Source organism: Schistosoma haematobium, chromosome ZW (assembly GCF_000699445.3).
Source record: "Schistosoma haematobium chromosome ZW, whole genome shotgun sequence".
In the NCBI taxonomy this organism is placed as follows: domain Eukaryota; kingdom Metazoa; phylum Platyhelminthes; class Trematoda; order Strigeidida; family Schistosomatidae; genus Schistosoma; species Schistosoma haematobium.
Genome location: NC_067195.1, coordinates 76,739,173 through 76,758,548, shown reverse-complemented (window position 1 = coordinate 76,758,548; position 19,376 = coordinate 76,739,173). Strand labels below are relative to the sequence as shown.

Genomic DNA, 19,376 nt, shown 5'->3' with positions numbered 1-19,376 from the left:
CAAACATGGAAGATTCATCTAGGAGATCAGAAAACCCTGATTCCAAACGAATGATACATATGGGCTTCAGGATCCTGAGTGAACAAATAGCGTACAAACCTGTTGCTGGTCACCGGCTACCATGGGAGTGTATCTCCTAACGTTGCTCCACTGCCTTGAGGAGTAGACCTCTCAGTCGAACGCTCGGGAAGTTATCACCCTCAAAAAACACATGTTTCGGTTTGGGCGTTCGGATAGTACAGCGAAGTGTGACGTATAAATATTTGGTGCCTCCTTGTACTAATGTTTGTGTCTAAATAAAATAAATCTATCTACGATATCAAGCTCTATCAGACATTTTTTTGTTCATTTAGTGGATGAGAACTGCATATACGAGGTATTGTTTACACTATGGATCTTATTATCTAATATGATTTTCATTACTTTAATAAATATTATAAATTTATTACTACTTAAGAGATTAAATAAAACAAATGAATGATGTATAGAGACTACATTATTGAATTATCATTTCAAGTTTCATGTGTCTGGTGAAAACAGGAGATATAATTCAAACACTTAAGTCATTTTTCCAATGTTGTTTAAATCTTCACATTGATGTTCAGGACTAAACTTAATCTATCTCTCCTTGGCATATGTACATCCTGTGCGAACTGTTTCAATATTGACTTAAGTCGCAAGTATTATAAGCCTAAAAAAACCTTAAACATAATTCAAAGTTGAGTTATTGAAATGAAACAACTGTTAACCATACATAGTTAAACAGATGAATTGAAAACTTCTTTTTAAGAGTAATTTTAACCAAACCAAAACGTGACAACAAAGCCTGAAGTCACTGACTTCTAGTCTGAACCATGTTGGTAGATGTAGACTATTTAGTTTGGGTCCCCATGACTATCATAACCAATGGTTGGAGACTGTGGGTGACGTGGCCCTGAATCCATCACAATGGTGTAGGGATACACACTATCTGTCTTCCCTTAAATTAAGAGGTTAAAATTGCTTCATATCTTTCTTTCTAACAACTAATTCTTTCTTCCTTATATGAAATCTTACTTTTATATATTACCACCATTGAGTTAACCACTTCTACGAATACGGTGTTTGTTATATCAGGTGAAGATTAAATTACAGGTAACTTCCAAGGACTATTCATGGACTAATATTCTATAAATATTCTTATTGTATAACTATTCAACAATTACATTATGTATATTTATATTCCTTTTATGATAAGCTTTATTTTGACCTATAATTTATTATTGCACGATTTACGGTTCTTAAGCTATGCTCAGTCTATTAATTACTGTCCCCCTCATTCACAGCCACTTTTTGACTTATTTGTGTACACATGTTATTTTCTATTTTATGGTACGTTGTGGTCTGTCTGATTGATATATAAACCGAGTATGTCTGAAATAAACAATCTGATCTGATTCGATTCGATTCATATTACGGAAGCTGGTATTGTGTTCTGGACTCAAGTGGAAGGGCTCGGAGGACATAGGATCAATAAGGACGCTAAACTGCCCACACCGATTGAATGTCATTGGTTGGCCTAGTGTGAAGATTCGTATAAGTCGTATTCGGATTAGTAGATAATTCGTGTGAAAGAAAAGCCAGACGTCAAGGTCATAACAGTGTTCATCTTGTTGTGCTAATGCGGTATGACAACTTGAACTGATGCACATATGTGCCTGGTCCTACATTGTAGCTGACTGCCTGACTGATTGAATTTTAACCGCATCATTCACGAATAATTAATGAAAGATATCTAAAAGGAAAAAAATTTATAACGAGTTGAAGAAATGAAAAAGAAAACAAAAGTAAACTCACTCTACACCAGCATTTGTCATTAATTTTGGATTTAATGTTGAATAATTATCCCAAATAAAATCACGACATTTTAACCATATAGAATTATTAAAAAATAATGTAAACCATTTAAAGCATAAATCACAATCATTTGATAATACAATTTGATTTTGAAATTTTAATAAAATATGATTGTTTACAATTAAATTTGGTTGAAATGTTGGCTTCAATAATGAATCCCAAATTCCTTGTAATAAATCTACTGTACATAATAAATGGCATTGAAATATAAGATAACGTAAAAGTTTTAATAATTCTTTAACTTTAATTAATTGTAGATTAGAATTTAAATTTTTCGTTGTATTCATTGAAATTGAAGATTTGGATGGAATAGATTGATCTATAATGCAGGAAATAAAATTGATGATATAGAAATATACTACTTGTAAGTAGGCATATGTAATACTAGAAATTATTATTACGCAACTTCTTATAAATAATAATGGTTGTTTTCTATGACGATATGTTAAAATAACTCTATCAATCTTAATCGGGCTCTCAAAAATAACTTTGGATCTATTAATGTCTTCTATTTAAAAAAATGATATTTCACTTATTTCCGAGTCAGATTGACTTCTATTCAATGAAGTCAACTTCGATAGAAAGTGAAGTTGAAATTTCATTTATTGATTAGTATAGATTACGAGTTGAGAAGAAATAGATGCAAGATATTCAAAGATTATCTAAGATGATAGTTTTCATTAAGGGAAACCAATCGAAGAATTAGTAGACATTAGCATACAGTCACATGATTCTAGCTTAGGACTCCTCAGTGATGTACATAATGAGTCAAATTATAGACACTTTTAACAGTGTTAGTCAAGTATGCCCGAAATTGGGAAACATTACTACAAACTCTCCAAGAAAAAAAAGTCAAATCTCAAAACACTTCTAATTGGACAAGAATGAAAATCTCTTTTAAATAACTCCGATAAACCAGTGTACCACTGAGTCATTAAAAGATGAACTAAATCAAACGATTGAAAGGTCCCTAAGCAAATATAATCACTGGATACCAGTCATCTAAACTATCAATGGAACTATAGGTTTTTGATGTAAACTATAAACTAATAAATATCATTGTTCGAGAATCATTCTATTTATTAAAAGTTGGCCGTTAAAACAGCGCAATTAGTTTTCAATGACAAAGGTTGATTCAGGTAATGTCATACAACTATCCTGATATTGTGTTCATTGTCTGAAAAGTATTTGTCAAAGCCTAAAAACTAAATATATGTGAAAGAGAGAGAATGTAAGTCAATGTCATTGACGAAAACACACAATAACGAAACACTCAATCTAACCTAACTAATAAAACAAATTCATGATCACTAAAACAAATTTAAGAACAACAACAAAAAAAAAACTAAACGAAATAAATCTTTACACTAAAATGCCACATGATACATTTTGTTTGTTGTTGTGCATATTCATGTATTCTGTAAATTATTGACGTATTTAGTTTCTCACAGCATATTGTTTAGTAAATGTTCATCATAAATTATTTCACGATTAATTCAAATCTATGAATAGTTTATTTGATTGACTTTAAGCTACATTTTTATTGTCTGACAACTCATTATACACTATTGCTAAGAAGAGTAAAGACTACTATTTTATTGCTAGTATCTATTAGTTCTTTCTTTGCAGGATAATCTCGATGATATTTTTTCTAATTCATATGTCTGTAATAACCATGGCTTTTATCTAACTAGTTTTTATCATCTATAGCTTATCATCTCAAAGAACATTGGATTGTACTATATAAACAAAGTAAATTTTTGTAATTTGCGATTTCTGCACGTTTTATAAAACTATCCTGAAATTCCCGTCTTCTCCATTTTATACTTATGTGTGAATTATTAAAACTGAAGTGCTCTTCTAAGTAAAACATCCGGTTTATTCGAGTTTACAACCATTCTCGTTCATACCAGAAAGATCCTCAATAGTTCGTGAGTAGAATTTAGTTTAAGTAAACCGGAAATCTGAATACGTAATCGTTTCTACCCAGATACAACAACTATCCAAATGATTAAACAGATTGATAAACGTATAGTGTGGTCTGCATTTGTAAAACAAGAAATAGTCTGTTTTATTCATTCAGCCACTATTTCACTACTGCATATGATCGAAACAACTAATCGAAAATTGATAATATGCACAAATAAAGAAAAAAAACACCGGAAAATATAGATAAAATAAGATTTAGAAACTATTCAATGTGATGAAAGCAACCTAACTACTAAAACATGAATGATCAAACTAAGTGAAGGTAGAAAGTGCAGAGAAGGAATGGATTTATTTAACACACAAAAAATCAGAGACATCATTGATATCAAGTCATTGTCAAATATTTCAAAGAACAAGAACTTTTGTAAGTAGTACAAATTTTTCATGTAAATGATTCGACTTTTTCAAACTACTAGATCACCTATTCTCTAACTATACAATCAATGTTTTATTATTTAAGATTTATTTTAACTGATAAATTATGTAATGTAATTGCAGAATATATTCATGGGCTTCTATAAAAAGCTTCAACACTATTTGGTGTTTAATACTGGATATGGTGAGTGTGAGTAGTACGGCAGGTAACAAATGCATTCCCTTGTTTATGTTCTGCGAAAAAAAAGTGAGAAGAGTTTGCATTTTTTTCAATCCATACACTTAATGTGCATTATGTACAAATGTCGTAATGACAGATCCCGTCGAGAAATTTTACGAAGGAAACTTAGCAGTGTCTTATTCTTGTTGAAAAACTAATTAATATTATTTTTTTAAATATTTACTGGTCAAAGAAGGATATAGAACGAGAATTTTTTTGGAATACTGAACATTTAGTAAAAACGACCATTTGAAATCCTTTTCTTGAAACAGGTTTATTTTGTTGCTTACTATAACAGTAGTATGACTTCATGCCAAATAAAATGACTTCCATTACTAAGCAGAAAACCAATAATAAGAAATTAGGAAATCCAGAGAACACAAATATCTGCTGACATGAGAACAAAGAGCAGGGAACGGTTGATTTATGGTTTGTTAATTACAACATCGAGATGATATCATAAAACAAAGAAAAGACGGTAAAACATGCAGTGAATAGTTACTTTATTGAAGTGACTGACAACCTCTGAAACCTTTCGTGAATGTTTTAAACAAGAGGAAGAGAGACGAGTGTGATGTCAGAAAATGGTGAGTATTTTAAAAAGACATTAGGACTAATTCACTCCAAATGCCCTGGTACGGCCGAAAGTGGGGAGAATCCACTCTCCTACTCCAAATGCTTTCACATGGTAACGCATATACAGCCACTGCCAGAGAAGTCCTATTCACGGCGGAAGTGTTGTTTACGAAATTCAGACTACGAAAAGCGAATGACCAGCTCTTTAACCGCGTTGACGGACACTGAGAGTCCACCTCGGGGAGTTGGAAAACCCTGATTCCACACCAATGGAGTAAATGGTTTCCAGGATCCTAAGGAAACAAATGGCGTATGAACCAATCGTTGATCACCGGCTACCATGGAACTGCATCTGCTGACATTGATCTACTCCATTGTGGATCAGACCTTTAGGTCGAAAACTTGGGTTGTGGCCTCCTAAGAAAATCACCTACTTCGGTTTGGGCACCCGGGCAGTATCACAGCCTATACACAAATCAATTGACTTGTGTGGCGCATATATATTCGGTACCCCTTTGTTCTAATATTTATATGTTCAAATAAATAGACTATATAAAATCAAATTTTTTTTATAACTGTACTTTATGTATTTACCAACCAGCTTTTACATAAACAACATTCAACAGTCATATGTCCTAAATAAAACAACCGTTTACTTTCAATAAATCAGTTACTAAAGGGTTAAAAAAAACAACAACAACAAAAATCAACTAGGTTAAAGAAAGTTAGAATTTTAAAAACCAATAAATCGCGCCCCCCTCCCATCATTATAGATTAATGGAAAATAAACAAACTACGTTAAATCTTATCTTCATTGACAAATTTCGACCATCAGAATTCATGATGTAACCTTCTGTTTACTATTACAAATGGATAGGTTAATACATATTAGAAAAAAAAGTCCATTTACAAAATGAATGAACAAAAGTGATAAGAATCAAATCAATAAAATATTACATGGATAAATAATATTTCTCACTAAACAATTTCAATTTAGATCGATAACTATTGATTACATCATTTAACAAATCGACTGAAATTCAAGAAACAGAACAATTGGATTTCAGGATCTATAAATCGATCTTAGACTAATCAGAAAAATAGCATAATTTCTGTGAGTTCTTTGTAAATGAGTTGAATGCTGATTAGTTTCAAAATTAGGATTGATAAATGATTCTTTAATCTGATCGTATCTGCTAAATTGTTATGGTGGTCAGTTGAATCAACTGAGTTATATAGGTTAGAAAACTTATTCGTTTAGGTTTGGAGAGAATGGTTAGAGTTGGAGCAGTAACTTGAGGTATGTAAGAGAAGTAGTGAAGACTGTAGAGAGGTATGAAAGATGTGTAATGTTTCAGACAAACAACCAGTATATGAAATGCTGCAAACTTACTACAAAGGGGAGAGAATTACAGAGTCATTCTTTACAGATTTCTGTCGCCTGTAGTATGAAAAGTATGAAGTGAACACATCAAAAACTACTCACAAAAAGGCTGTGTGATCGGTCTCAAGTATTTAGTAGGTGTAGACTACCTGGTTGGGATCCACGAGATGATAGCAACCGATGGTTAGAGACCTTGAATGACATGGCTCAAAATGGTTTGCAGTGGCACAGGTTCATCCACTCTTTGTGTTCTCCCGAATTTATGCTCCCTAAGCAAAATCTTCAAACTCTAATCTTTCCGATTACTGCTTATACTCTTACTACCTCTAGCACTATGGGATTTGAATGGACAATTGTATCTGTGTGCTAATGTGGTATGGCAACTCGAACTGATGTACGTACGTAAGAAGTTGTACGTTGTTGCTGACTGACTCAAGTATTTGTATCTTGAAATCATTGATCACTCTTCTAAGTCGTTAAGACCACCTCAAACACAGTTTCTTTTTCAAATACCTCAAGAAGTATCTCTCCATGATATGGGCAACTAAGAAGTAAGAATCAGGTTAATAACTCTAAGATCACTCGAGATAACCATATTCATAATTACATCCCAAATTTATGACAACCAATTCAGAGATGGGGAGAAAACTCCAGATTTCGGAAGCGTTCATTTAATAGCCACATTCGGTGTCACAATTCAGTTGATTCCATGATTACCTCCACGTAAGATGTGTTTGGCAATCCAAAAGTTATTGGGTAGGAAATATCTTTGGAACCTATTCTTAACAACGGTTCATGAACCCTTTGAGTTAGAGTAGCATAATATCAGGAATATATCTAAAACGGCTATCGCTAGGTCTCGTACTACTTATGAAGGATAGTTAGTATATGATAGGCGCAACTGCCCAAATGTTTTCGTATATTTAGACGATGAAACGAAATGAATGAATCTCTTTGCTACAGATGCATGAGAATAAGATGAGATTAAAGATGAAGGTTTATCAAATATATTACCATCGCTTGTGACTCAGTAAGCCGTTTATCAATTGCATAGTTCCTTAAAACTTAGTAAGTCACTGGGTTACACTCAAAACTGTTGTCGTCCCTAACTGACATTATTTCAGCACCACTCATACCCTTGTTAATATGTCCATTTTTCGAACCTAACTCACAAAGGCATTGGAAAGATGTTATCATTAGCCCTATATTATTTAAGTATGAAAAGAGATAGACTGTGTACAACCACCGACCTGTCACTCTAGCACAGTATTTGAGGTATTGAAAAAAATAATTAACGGTAAGTTATTTAGTCATGAAGAATCCTATATATTGACTCCACAAAAACAGAAACTTCGTGAGATTCAAGCTTAACTAATCAAATAATTGCAGGAGAAGAATGGACAGCAAATCAAAATAACGGCCCGCTTGTCGACACAATATTCAGAGATTTCAGTAAGGTATTGGCAGACATATGATTCAGTCAGTCAGTCAGTAACAACATAGAACTTCGTACATACGTACATCAATTCGAGTTGCCATACCACATTAGCACACAGATACAATTGTCCATTCAAATCCCGTAGTGGTAGAGGTAGTACAAATTGTTAACATGTTCAATCTCAATGCTTCAGTTGGGACTAATAATCTCTGAGGTCGTCATAAAGTTTCAAAAGCTGCGAACGAACAACCGCAGAGTGGAATTCCATTTTTACCATCAAGCAGTTGACGAGTGGAACGCCCTACTAGAACAAGTAATATTAGTACCATCGGTGAATACTATTAAGGAGAAACTGGTTCCTCATTAGAAAACATACTGCAAACATTAACACCAGTTGACCGACCTACTAACCGTATTACCAAATACTGGAAGCTCGCTCTACTTCTTTCATCCTTACTATCAACCATTATCTCTTCGACTTCTTTCACATATGCTACCAGTGCTACCGACCCAGGTGCATAAAATACTGTCTTAGGTCCTCTGAAATTTAAGACGGTCTCAATCTATGAAAAATAATAAGTCATCTGTATTCCCATTGAGTTGAATAGTTATGAAATTTCATGAATCCACTAAGGATAGTAACTAGCTGTAACACTAGTTGTAACATATGTGACATATGCCGATTCACTGCTTCACTTAAACAAAACAGTTAAACGTTGTATTTTGTTTGTGAGATCCGAAAATTATGATCTGAATTCTCACTGATGATCGGCTCCTCAGACATAACAATGACCAACATAATACAAAAGACTGTGTAGTAATGACGAATACATCAATAGAATATATATTTTTGTTTTGCTTATGAATATCGAGTACAATTTTGACTAATAAATTAGCTTGTATCTTGATAGTTTAACTATTCAGTGAAGCGGTGGCTCAATGGTTAAAACATTCGACTTCTAGATATTAAGTCGTAGGTCTGAACATCACCTTACTTATTTCAGTATGATCAACTGGCTAGTACCACTAACCCTTATCACACAGTGTGTGGCTTGAAGCTAATCACCTAAATTCACATTTGGTAAATGAGTTTAACTATACTCAACAATAGATATCGATATAAATATGAACACTCCCAATCATGATGAAATATAGTTAAGTGTAATATAATATAATACATAACTTACTTTTTATTATTACATTTAAACGTTCTTCATGTACTGACCACATTGTTTGTATGATACAATCTACAGCTGCTTTTAAAACATTATGTCGTTGATTTATACTTTGAATTAAAGTATTTTCATTTGATGAACCCTAAAATGCATTTAGACACTTCATTTATGGATGGTATAAAATGAGGAGAGAATATAAGTATAATAGAACAATAACAAAACGAAACAATGAAGATAATCTTTATTAGCCGTGAAATAATTGAAGGTATGAGATATGATGAACCATTGGACCGATACTGATTCAGTGTGATCTGAAAATAGCTCACCTGTGCCCCATCGACAATGTATCACTAATTGTAACTAAAAACAGCTGTTCGATGTTAACTTGTTTTCCAACAGATATTTTACATAATTAATGTAAATTCTGAAATTAATTACAGAATGCATATTGATTTACAGGGATGATTAGGTTGATACAAATAGCAAAGTTAGATGTAAAAAAATAGATAAATGATTTTAGATTGTTTGAAGTGTTGTAACACGAAAATTGTTGAGGGAGTACATTTTTACATAGACCACAACAATGTATGGCATTAGCTGGGAATTGAAAATAGAAACTGAAAGTCACTGGCATGTTATGTCACAATCCAACCGATTAAATTAAATTACATGATAGTCTATTATGGCAATTACTGGTTTATCAAGATTTTCAAACAGTTTCGCGGATGACTTGACTATATAAACTTTGACTTCACAAGCGTGGGTTACCTAGATATCAATATGTATTAAATAAACTTGAATACTGAAGATATATACGTGTATATCGCTTTGAAACTATATTTAAATATTCGGGACGTATCTTGTTTAGATTTGACGAAACTAAACAAAAAAAGTCAGATCCCGGCCATTCACCTTAATTAGGTACGTAAAATTGAGTGAATACATAGGCAAGAAAAAGGATACTCCGCCTTTATTCTCTTTCTTTCCGTACGGAGGATCAACCCAAGGGATAGAAAACACTGGTTCCAAATCAATGGTATACAAGGGCGTACAAACTTATTGTCGATCACCAGCTAACATGGAACTACATATCTTAACGTTGCTACACTGTCTTGTGAATTTGACCTCTAGGTCAAAGGCTCGGGAAGTACTCACCCCAGAAAGACACCTGTTTCGGTTTGGGTGCCCGGATAGTATTCCAACCCACGCACAAATCGAATGATGATTACAGCTAAAAAATTATTCTCACTTTAATTTGCATTATGACAAACTATATTCACAATCATTTCGTAACTTTTGTTTCAATATTATGTTCCGTTACTTGTCTACTCCCTTTTGTTCTTTTATTTCTCAGTTTATACAGCAGCTCACCTATGATGGAAACTATCTAAATGATCTCAAATCACTGACTCGTCGAAAGTTGAATGCTACCACAGAATACTAATACTGAGACAGGATTTCTGTAACCACGAATCTCACTCGAACTGGCCTCTTTAACGTTCGCACACTAATGCAGATCGAACAACAGATAGAGTTGGCTGCGTCTTAAGAAAGTCTTAATATCAATGTCTGTCGTCTATCCGAGACTCGTATTCAAAATTCTATTGATCTACTACAAACTCGCTCTCCACCTGTATCTTGTTTATCCGAGAACCCTGCGGCATCTTCGTTTGGCTTTGCTGACGTTCGTGTCTCACTAAGCGCTAGAGCTGAGGCAGTGCTAATCGATTGGATCCTCATTAACAGTCGGTTATGTGTTGTTGGATTAGAAAGCTCCATCAAAGTGAGAAATCGACGTGAGAAACGATGTCTTTTCGTCATCTCCGCCTATGCCCCGACAGATTGCAGCCCGGATGCAATCAAGGATGAATTCTACCACCAGTTATCTGTTCTTCTACAGAAAGTGCGTCCGACAGATATTGTAGTACTGGCTGGAGACTTGAATGCTCAGGTCGGGCGTCTAGACACAAAAAAGAATCGTTCAGGTGGCCGATGGGAATTTTTTGGTGGCAGGACAGATAACGGTGACCATCTTCTACGTCGTTCGTGTAACAACTATCGGGTGATAAGTCTACTTCCGATTGAGTCCAAGCTATTGGCTTCCGTCATACTTCGTAGATTGTTCAAAACCCGAGAAAGATTGACTCACGAGGAGCAGGCTGGTTTTCGTTCTGATCGAGGATGTACTGATCATATCTTCACCCTCCGCCAAATGTTAAAACACCGTCATACTTATCAAAGGCCAACAATCGTAGCGTTCCTTGACATCAAGGCTGCCTTCGATTCGTTGGACAGGACTGTTCTCTGGGATTGTCTATTGAAGACGAGTGTGCCTGAGAAGTTTATTAACATCTTAAAGGCCCTATATACAAACACCTCAGGCAGAATGAGGACATACAACCACTTCTCTTCATTGTTCCATTCGAGCAGTGGGGTTAGACAGGGTTGCCCAATCTCACCGTTCCTCTTCAACTTTGCCATCGATGACATTCTGGAAACAGCTCTGATGGATATAGGTAATGGTGATGTGGATCTGTTGACTCGAGAACTTTGTGACTTTGGATGTGCGGATGATATGGTCTTACTAAGCGATGATACCCAAGGCATGTAATACGCACTTAATCAGTTCGCAGTCAGTGTCCGTAGGTATGGTATGTGCTGTGCACCTTCCAAGTGCAAAGTACTTCTACAAGACTGGCAAGATCCTAATCCTGCACTCACCCTGGGTAGTGAGCAGACAGAAGTAGTAGAGAAGTTCGTGTATCTGGGTAGCTGCATAAGTGCTGGTGGGGGTGTGAGTGATGAGATAAATTCACGTACAGTGAAATCCAAAGAGGCTTATGCCAATCTGAGCCAACTTTGGCGCCTTCGCGATGTTAGTCTGGCTGTAAAAGGTCGGTGAGGGTAGTCTTTCTCTGTGCTTGTGAGACCTACCTTCTTCGAGTTGAGGATATTAGATGACTCTGTGTTTGATCAACGTTGTCTTCGGAGGAGTGCTGACATCCAGTGACAACACCATGTCAGTAATGCAGAGGTTCGGCATCGTGTGTTCGAGTGCAGATACGATAATCCAATTGGTGTCACCATCTTGAAAAATCAACTTCGGTGGCTTGGACATATTCTACGAATGTCGTCCTACAGAATTCCACGTCGTGCATTATTTGTCGACTCTGGGACTGGTTGGAGGAAGCGGAGAGGTGGTCAGTGCATGACATGGTGTCGTGGCATGAAAGAAAGCTGCAAAGGGCTGACTTCTGTTGGTCCTTCACGACTCCCTGGCTGGGGTCCGAGAGGTGGCGCGACACAGTGGCTAGAGATGTTATCAAATATGTCTCAGAATAGAAGTCAGTGGCGACCCTGCTGTAACTTTCTTCATAAAAAATGAACGTGACTTCTTTAACTGGAAAAAATCTTTCGGGTTGTACTTCTCTAAGCTTAACTGCTTCTCCCATTACTATTATTATTATTGCTAGTATTTCACTCATACACTAATTTCTGCTGAATGTTGCTCTTCTTTTTATTTTATATACCCATTCTCTATTTTTTACCAACTTCATTGTTAATTTGTTGCGCACATATATTTGGTGCACCTTTGTACCAATGTTTATGAGTTCAAATAAATAAATAAATAATCTCTCTTAATAATTTGACTGAGATGCTAAAAGCATTAGCGCTATCTTTTCCTCGAAAGTACAGTTGAGATAATATGAGAACTTTTCACACATATACACACTGCAGACAGTACTGATAGCGATAAATGGACAAACACACGCACATGTACACTTATGCAGATTAACAATAAATGTAAATGACTGCGGAATAAATGAATATTTTTTGAGATTTCAATCGATAAAGACAAAACCTAACTGTAATCATTTGACAACAAAAATATGGTGAGAAAGGATGAGTTAAGGACAAGTGATTTACGTTGGAACTTTTATAGGAAACAAGCTGACAATCTAACAATACATGTAAAAAAAGTAGACAATATTAAGAAATCGGAAATGAATACATAGTAATTATGAACAGTTACTTAAAATACACAACTTAAGTGGATTGAAATAACTCTTTCATTAAGTCAAAGATGAATTATGAAGATATATATATATATATATATATATATATATATATATATAAATATATCAGTTCTACAGGAAATCAGTCGTTGCACGAATATCTTATTCGAATAGGTCGAATAGGCCGAAACGCGCGTCCTGGTTACCATTACTAGTCAAAGTTCATCTATGCTATAAAAAATATTAAGAACGTTTTCATTGCTGATTAATGCCAACTAGTGAAAAAATAGGGACTTCATAACAGTGACCATCCACGAACAAATTACCAAGAATAGAATCAAAGACATTTGGGCTTAATAGTAAATATATTATTACTTAGACTCAGTCAGTCAGTCAGCAACATACAACTTCGTACATACGTACATCAGTTCGAGTTGCCATACCACATTAGCACACAGATACAATTGTCCATTCAAATCCCATAGTCGTACAAGTAGTAAAATTATAAGCAGTAATCGGAAACATTACGGTTTCAAGATGTTATTCAACCAGTATAATACAGTGAAATAAATTTTGAAAGAGAAAAATGAAAGGGACATGAAGAATTCAGAAGACTAGAATTTGGGAGAACACAAAGAATGGATAAACCTGTGCAATTGCAAACGATTTTCAGCCATGTCATTCAAGGTCTCTAACCGTCGGTTGCTATCGTCTCGCGGTCCCCAACCAGGTAGTCTACACCTACCAACATCACTCAGTCCACTTGACAGTGACATCATGGATTTGTACCATGTTTTGGTCTGGCCGCCCCTAGCTTTCTTCCAACCTACTCCTACACCAGGAAACATCGCACGTCGGGGCAGTCGGTCGTTGGGCATACGTAACACGTGTCCCAGCCATCTCAACTGATGAAGTTTCACTACGTCATCAATTGATTTGCCATCCTTACCTAGTACCCGTTTCCTAACAACTGCATTAGTCACTCGGTAGTCCCAGGATTGACGAGCAATGTTTCGAAGACACCTATGATCGAATACTAGTAACCTACGAAGATCCTGTACTCTTACCGGCTATGTTTCACTGCCATAAAGTAGGACGGAACGAAATGCTGCGCAGTAAACTCATCCTTTGGTTGATAGACGGATATCTCGCCTACGCCATAAATGACGCAAGTTGGCAAAAGCTAGTCGAGCCTTCTGTATCCGTGCTGTAATTTCGTCACACACCAGACCATAAGGGCTGATGAGACTAATTAGTTGGAATTCTGTGGTCTATCGTTCAACTTTAATGATTCTTCAGTTGACGTTAGTAGGTAATGAAACTCCTTTCATACATCACTGATTTTTACAATTCATCCAACTAAGCATATATACAATTATTGTATATCTTCGACTGTTAGGGGAATTAATTTTACTATTCTGCTGAATATTTCATCAGCTTATAAATAACTTCGAATACTCAAAAGTACAAATTATGCAAAGGAATATATTTCTTTTCAATTAATTCTTTTAATCATAATACAGTTCTATGCCGCTGACATAAAGGTATTCCGCCCTTATTTTTTAAATAGACCACGCAAACTTAATAGTGAGTTTCCTGTTAACAAAGTTTATAAATGTCAAATACTCAATCAAGTTAAATATTAAAACTAATTTGAAAAGATTCCGATTTAGGAAAACACAACCCACAAGTCCAGAATTTAGCAAAAGTAAAGAAGTTGTAGAAAAAATGAAACATTGTTAGTTATATTCAACGAGTTGTACAATATGAATTATTGATTCATAAGATGAATGAATAGTTTCTTGCAATTAAATAAACAACTGGCAACACATTACATAAGAGTAATAACTGAAGAAAAAAACACAATTCGTAATATAGGGGAAGAATTAATTCAGTTGTTAGGTGGTTTACAAAGAATTACTTCATTTGAAGTAGATTGATTACATGATGGACTGAATCACTGATACATTGTTGTATGAGACTCCACAACGATCCATACTCAGCAACCATATATTAGGTCAAACTCAGGACTTTCAGGTCTCTCACAGACGTATCCGATGCCCCCTGATTCTCAATGTTAGTCTAACTAGAGTCAGTTCGTGATGTAAACTACGAAGTTCAACAACCTCTACAAACCGTCAACACTAGTAACCCAATTTGAAATTGGTTTGAAATTATCTAAAAAGGGGCACGAGATCGAAGCTCCAACCTTTAGGTTTAATGGTAGTTGAGTTTAACCACGTAGACAGTGAGACGGCTACTATTATCATTAATGGCACTAAACGATCACTATATCATATCATATTACTGACCAACGTTAGAAATGTGGAAGATTTGGATTCCTGCTAATTCGGTTTGAAGGTATGTAATAGTCAACTGGAGACCTTAGGATCCTTAATTAGATTAAATGTACGAGCTCATGGCTGTATACTGTGAATATGTCCTCTAAACAAGGACGGTGGAATTGTCTAACTGTGGGGACAAATCCCAGTGAACTCAAGGAAGCTTTGAAAAAGCTGAATATATTCCACCCGACCATCTTTTGGAAGAACATTCCAGAATTTCTACGTGTAGCTTCACGATTAGGCAAATGCGGATTGGATAACTGTAATGATGATATCGTTTTTAGTAAAAAACTATAAATACCCGAGTGTTTTGTACCATATTTGACTGGTTGGAATAAGACTTTGTCTTCTAAATTAAGATTTGAAGGGTTCAGGCGTCCGAGTGCTCAACTTCTAGATACAACACTAACAGTCCTTGGTTTTCAACGGTTTATCACCTACTAATACCAGTCCAAGAATAAAACTATCTTCAAGATCAAGTTTGTAAGGCTTTGAGGATGATACACATTGAGAATATTGCCAGTTGGTTGGAATTAGTTCGATCGCCACAAAAGTAACACACATCACTAATCAGTGACCAACTATAAAGAATATAGATGTAGAAACTTTTGAACTAGATTTTTACTGAAGTGGCGAATAGGTGTATTTTCGAAGTACGTTGAACGTGAATGAATTTTCAAAGCTAAGAATAGTTGGAATGTATTATACAACTGATAGCTTTTAAAGCCACTACTATTAGGTTAATTTTACAAATCGTATGAATCAAATATGAAGGTAAAACGCTTCTTCGCATTTTGATGGAGTTTTGTTCTCTGAGCTGGATGGTTTGGTCGTGGAGCTTTCATCGTTCTTCTGAACGACATCATCAGCACAAACTTCAGATAGATAGATCATCCACCTGAGCTACAAATCTTCTCCACCATCTCAAAATCATATGAGCGTAATACGCTTCTTCGCATCTTTATTTATCCCTTGATCAGCAATGATTTCTTCCCGAAAAAATTCATCGACTGAGTTACAGATGAACACAGCTTTGAAAAACCCATGAGTGTTCAGATATTTGCAGCATCATCGATGGACGTGGAGGATCCGATGCAGACGTAAATGCAAGGATTGGCAATGCATGGGCAGCATTCCTACAGTTCAAGAACACATGGAACTCAAAACAACTGTCTTTAAACCAATCATCAATACGAACGTCAAGACAGTTCTGCCGTACAGAGCTGAAACGTGGAGAACTACCACAACCATCATGAAAACGGTACAAGTATTTATAAACAGTTGTCTACGTAGGATACTCAATGTCCGTTGACCAGATACCATCAGCCATAGTCTACTGCGGGAGATACACCAGCTTCCAGTCGAAGAGAAAATTAGGAAAAGACGACGAAAATGGATAGGTTATAACATTGTGGAAATCACCAAACTGAATTACGAGGTAAGCGCCAACTTGAAATCCTGAGGGGAGACGGAAGAGGAAGGCCAAAATACACACTGCGCCGAGAATTAGAAGCAGATATGGAAAGGATAGACCAGGACAGAGTTCGATGGAGAATGCTGGTGGACGGCCTACGCTTCTCTATGAGGGGTAACAGATGTAAGTGTCATATCCGGACGAAGAATAAGTCAATGATAACTGCTAGGATCTATTCATGAATTCTTATATATATACTTATTGTTTAACTATTAAGTAACTATGTTATATGTGTATTCATATTTCAGTTATTTTAAGCTTCCATCTGACATATGGACTACTATTATATGATTTACCATTCTTAGGTTATTCCCAATTTATTAGTTTCAGTATCTCACACTCATAAACACTTTTGGCCTGATCTTGTATAATTGCTATTTTCTATTTCATGGTATGATGCAGTCTGATTTGCTTGCATATAAACTGCGTATGTCTAAAATACATGATTCACACAGCAGAAGCTGTGTTCTGGACTCAAACAAGTAGGGCTAGGTAGTAAGACCAACCAGGGCTCATAGTTGACGCTAGACTGCTCGTACTGGTTTATGCGTCATTGGTCTGGTCATATAAGTTGGTGTTTCTAATTGGCGATATTATCATGTGACATATTCGCAGGTCATAAGGACATGACAGTAAGTAATTCAGATCTTTGGAATGTCACATAAACAAAAGGATTATTGGGAATCGACAATATATCCTTGTGAAATACCAGAAACAATACTAAACTTTTGGTCGCTTAACTTTACAATATATATTTAGCGTTTTCGATGTAATGTACTGACTTGATCAGTTGAACAGGTTGACAACTAGCAGTTTTGATGTAACCAGGTTATATGTTAAAACAACAAGTCGCTTTCTATAAAAAAAGATTATTGGGACGGGGAGTAAAGTATACAATCAAACCAAAATAGACGAATCAAATCAATGATTAGAGGAATAAAATTACCGTGTTGTAAAGGTTGGCAATTTCAATAAATTGTTTTGCAGCAGGTAATAAACAACCTTCATCGCTGTTTGGTTCAATTTTCAAATAACTTGCAAGCTTCCCAAGCCAAACACTCCGAAGTTGACATACGAATGGCTGCCGAAATGAAACAGATAAATATAATGAGAAAAATATGATAATTTTTATCAGGTAAAATGTAAAAAAGAACATCTTTCGGTGGAATTGCGTTTTCTGAACTGGATGACCTAATCATCAAGCCTTCATTATCCTTCTGATCAGCATCATTCATCCATATATGACTGATAAACCGTTTTGTCGACCTTGATCTTGATTGGTTATTGTTTTTTATCTTGTAGACAAATATAAATATATAAACTGTTCTAAATGCAAAAAACACTACAAAGGACAAAGTAGATCCCTTCCTCATCTTCGCATGAATGAACATTGATTAGCGATCAGACGCCACGATATATCTTCGCTTGCATCGATGTTCATAAACAATCATGGACACATTCGAGGGAAAAAAATGTTGAAATCCCGGATAGAGGGAATAAGAAAAACACCAAAGTATTTTACAGATGCTTGGCACACAGTTCAGTGAGCAGTCAACAAACACATAGAAATCGATTCAATTTATCAACCAATCAAGAAAATTATGGGCAAATATAGCACCGACAAGCAGATCAAAGGGAGATACAATCAAAATAAAGAGGTAGACAACGACAGGTTAAAGGTAAACAATAACCAATCAGAATCGAGATTAACATGACAAGCTGTAGATCATATGTGAAGAGGTTCGAGTACTTCACTTGGACCGGACGTTTGTGATGGTGAAAGCCCCACGACTAAACCATCATAGGACAAAACTCTACCAGAATCACAAATTCAACCGGATTTCCGCTTGTTTATTTCGTTTTATATTTGCAAGTCATAGATTAGTGTGTAACCTTCTAGAAAGTCTAAATCGGAAATGTGTTCAATTTGTATACCAGACATAAAAAAATTTCAACAGTTAAAATAATGAATGTAACGTATGATAGAAAAACTGAAATCCTACAACAAATTTCGATTTATAATACATTTCATTCTTGCTACTGAAAAAGAAAAACTGAAACAGACTGGTGAAGATCAATTTGAATACAAAACTTTTTTTCTCTGGAAATAATCATTATCACTAAAGAATATGAGAAAACAATAACTATAATAAATTAATACAATTTAACTGAAAATAATATGGTAACATGATAATAAGGCGGTAAAATTCGACCAAAAGCCTCCCCTAAGGCGTTGTTGGGTAGTGAGGGAAACCTCACTAGCTAACTTGAGCAATCGAGGAATATCGGAATGATCCATCACTCTGCTGTACTCGTAATATTCAGAATCTTTATTTCAAGGCTCTAACAATCTAACGTGATACTAACCCTCCTCACACCGCCCATTTGAAATTAGTGTGGAAAAAAAGTAAAAGAATAGCACTGATTGTTTGGTCAAATACACAATGAACTTAGCATTGTATTATTATTTATTAATTATAATTAAAAA

The 19,376-nt window shown here is 35.3% G+C and overlaps 1 protein-coding gene across 2 annotated transcripts in view; it reads right to left on the bottom strand.

Annotated features, from left to right (window-relative positions):
- USP9X_1 (putative ubiquitin carboxyl-terminal hydrolase FAF-X) overlaps positions 1–19,376 on the bottom strand; it is a 105,593-nt gene that overhangs the window by 69,804 nt on the left and 16,413 nt on the right. Inside the window, exons 11-13 of one of the 2 annotated variants that reach the window (XM_051208736.1) lie at positions 17,835–17,969; positions 9,066–9,195; positions 1,837–2,215 (exon numbers count right to left, since the gene is read on the bottom strand). In XM_051208736.1, coding sequence (XP_051072521.1) covers positions 1,837–2,215; positions 9,066–9,195; positions 17,835–17,969 — 644 coding nt within the window. Of the gene's footprint in view, positions 1–1,836; positions 2,216–4,370; positions 5,917–9,065; positions 9,196–17,834; positions 17,970–19,376 lie in introns of those variants that run through there. The other variant, XM_051208737.1, reaches the window with a different exon arrangement.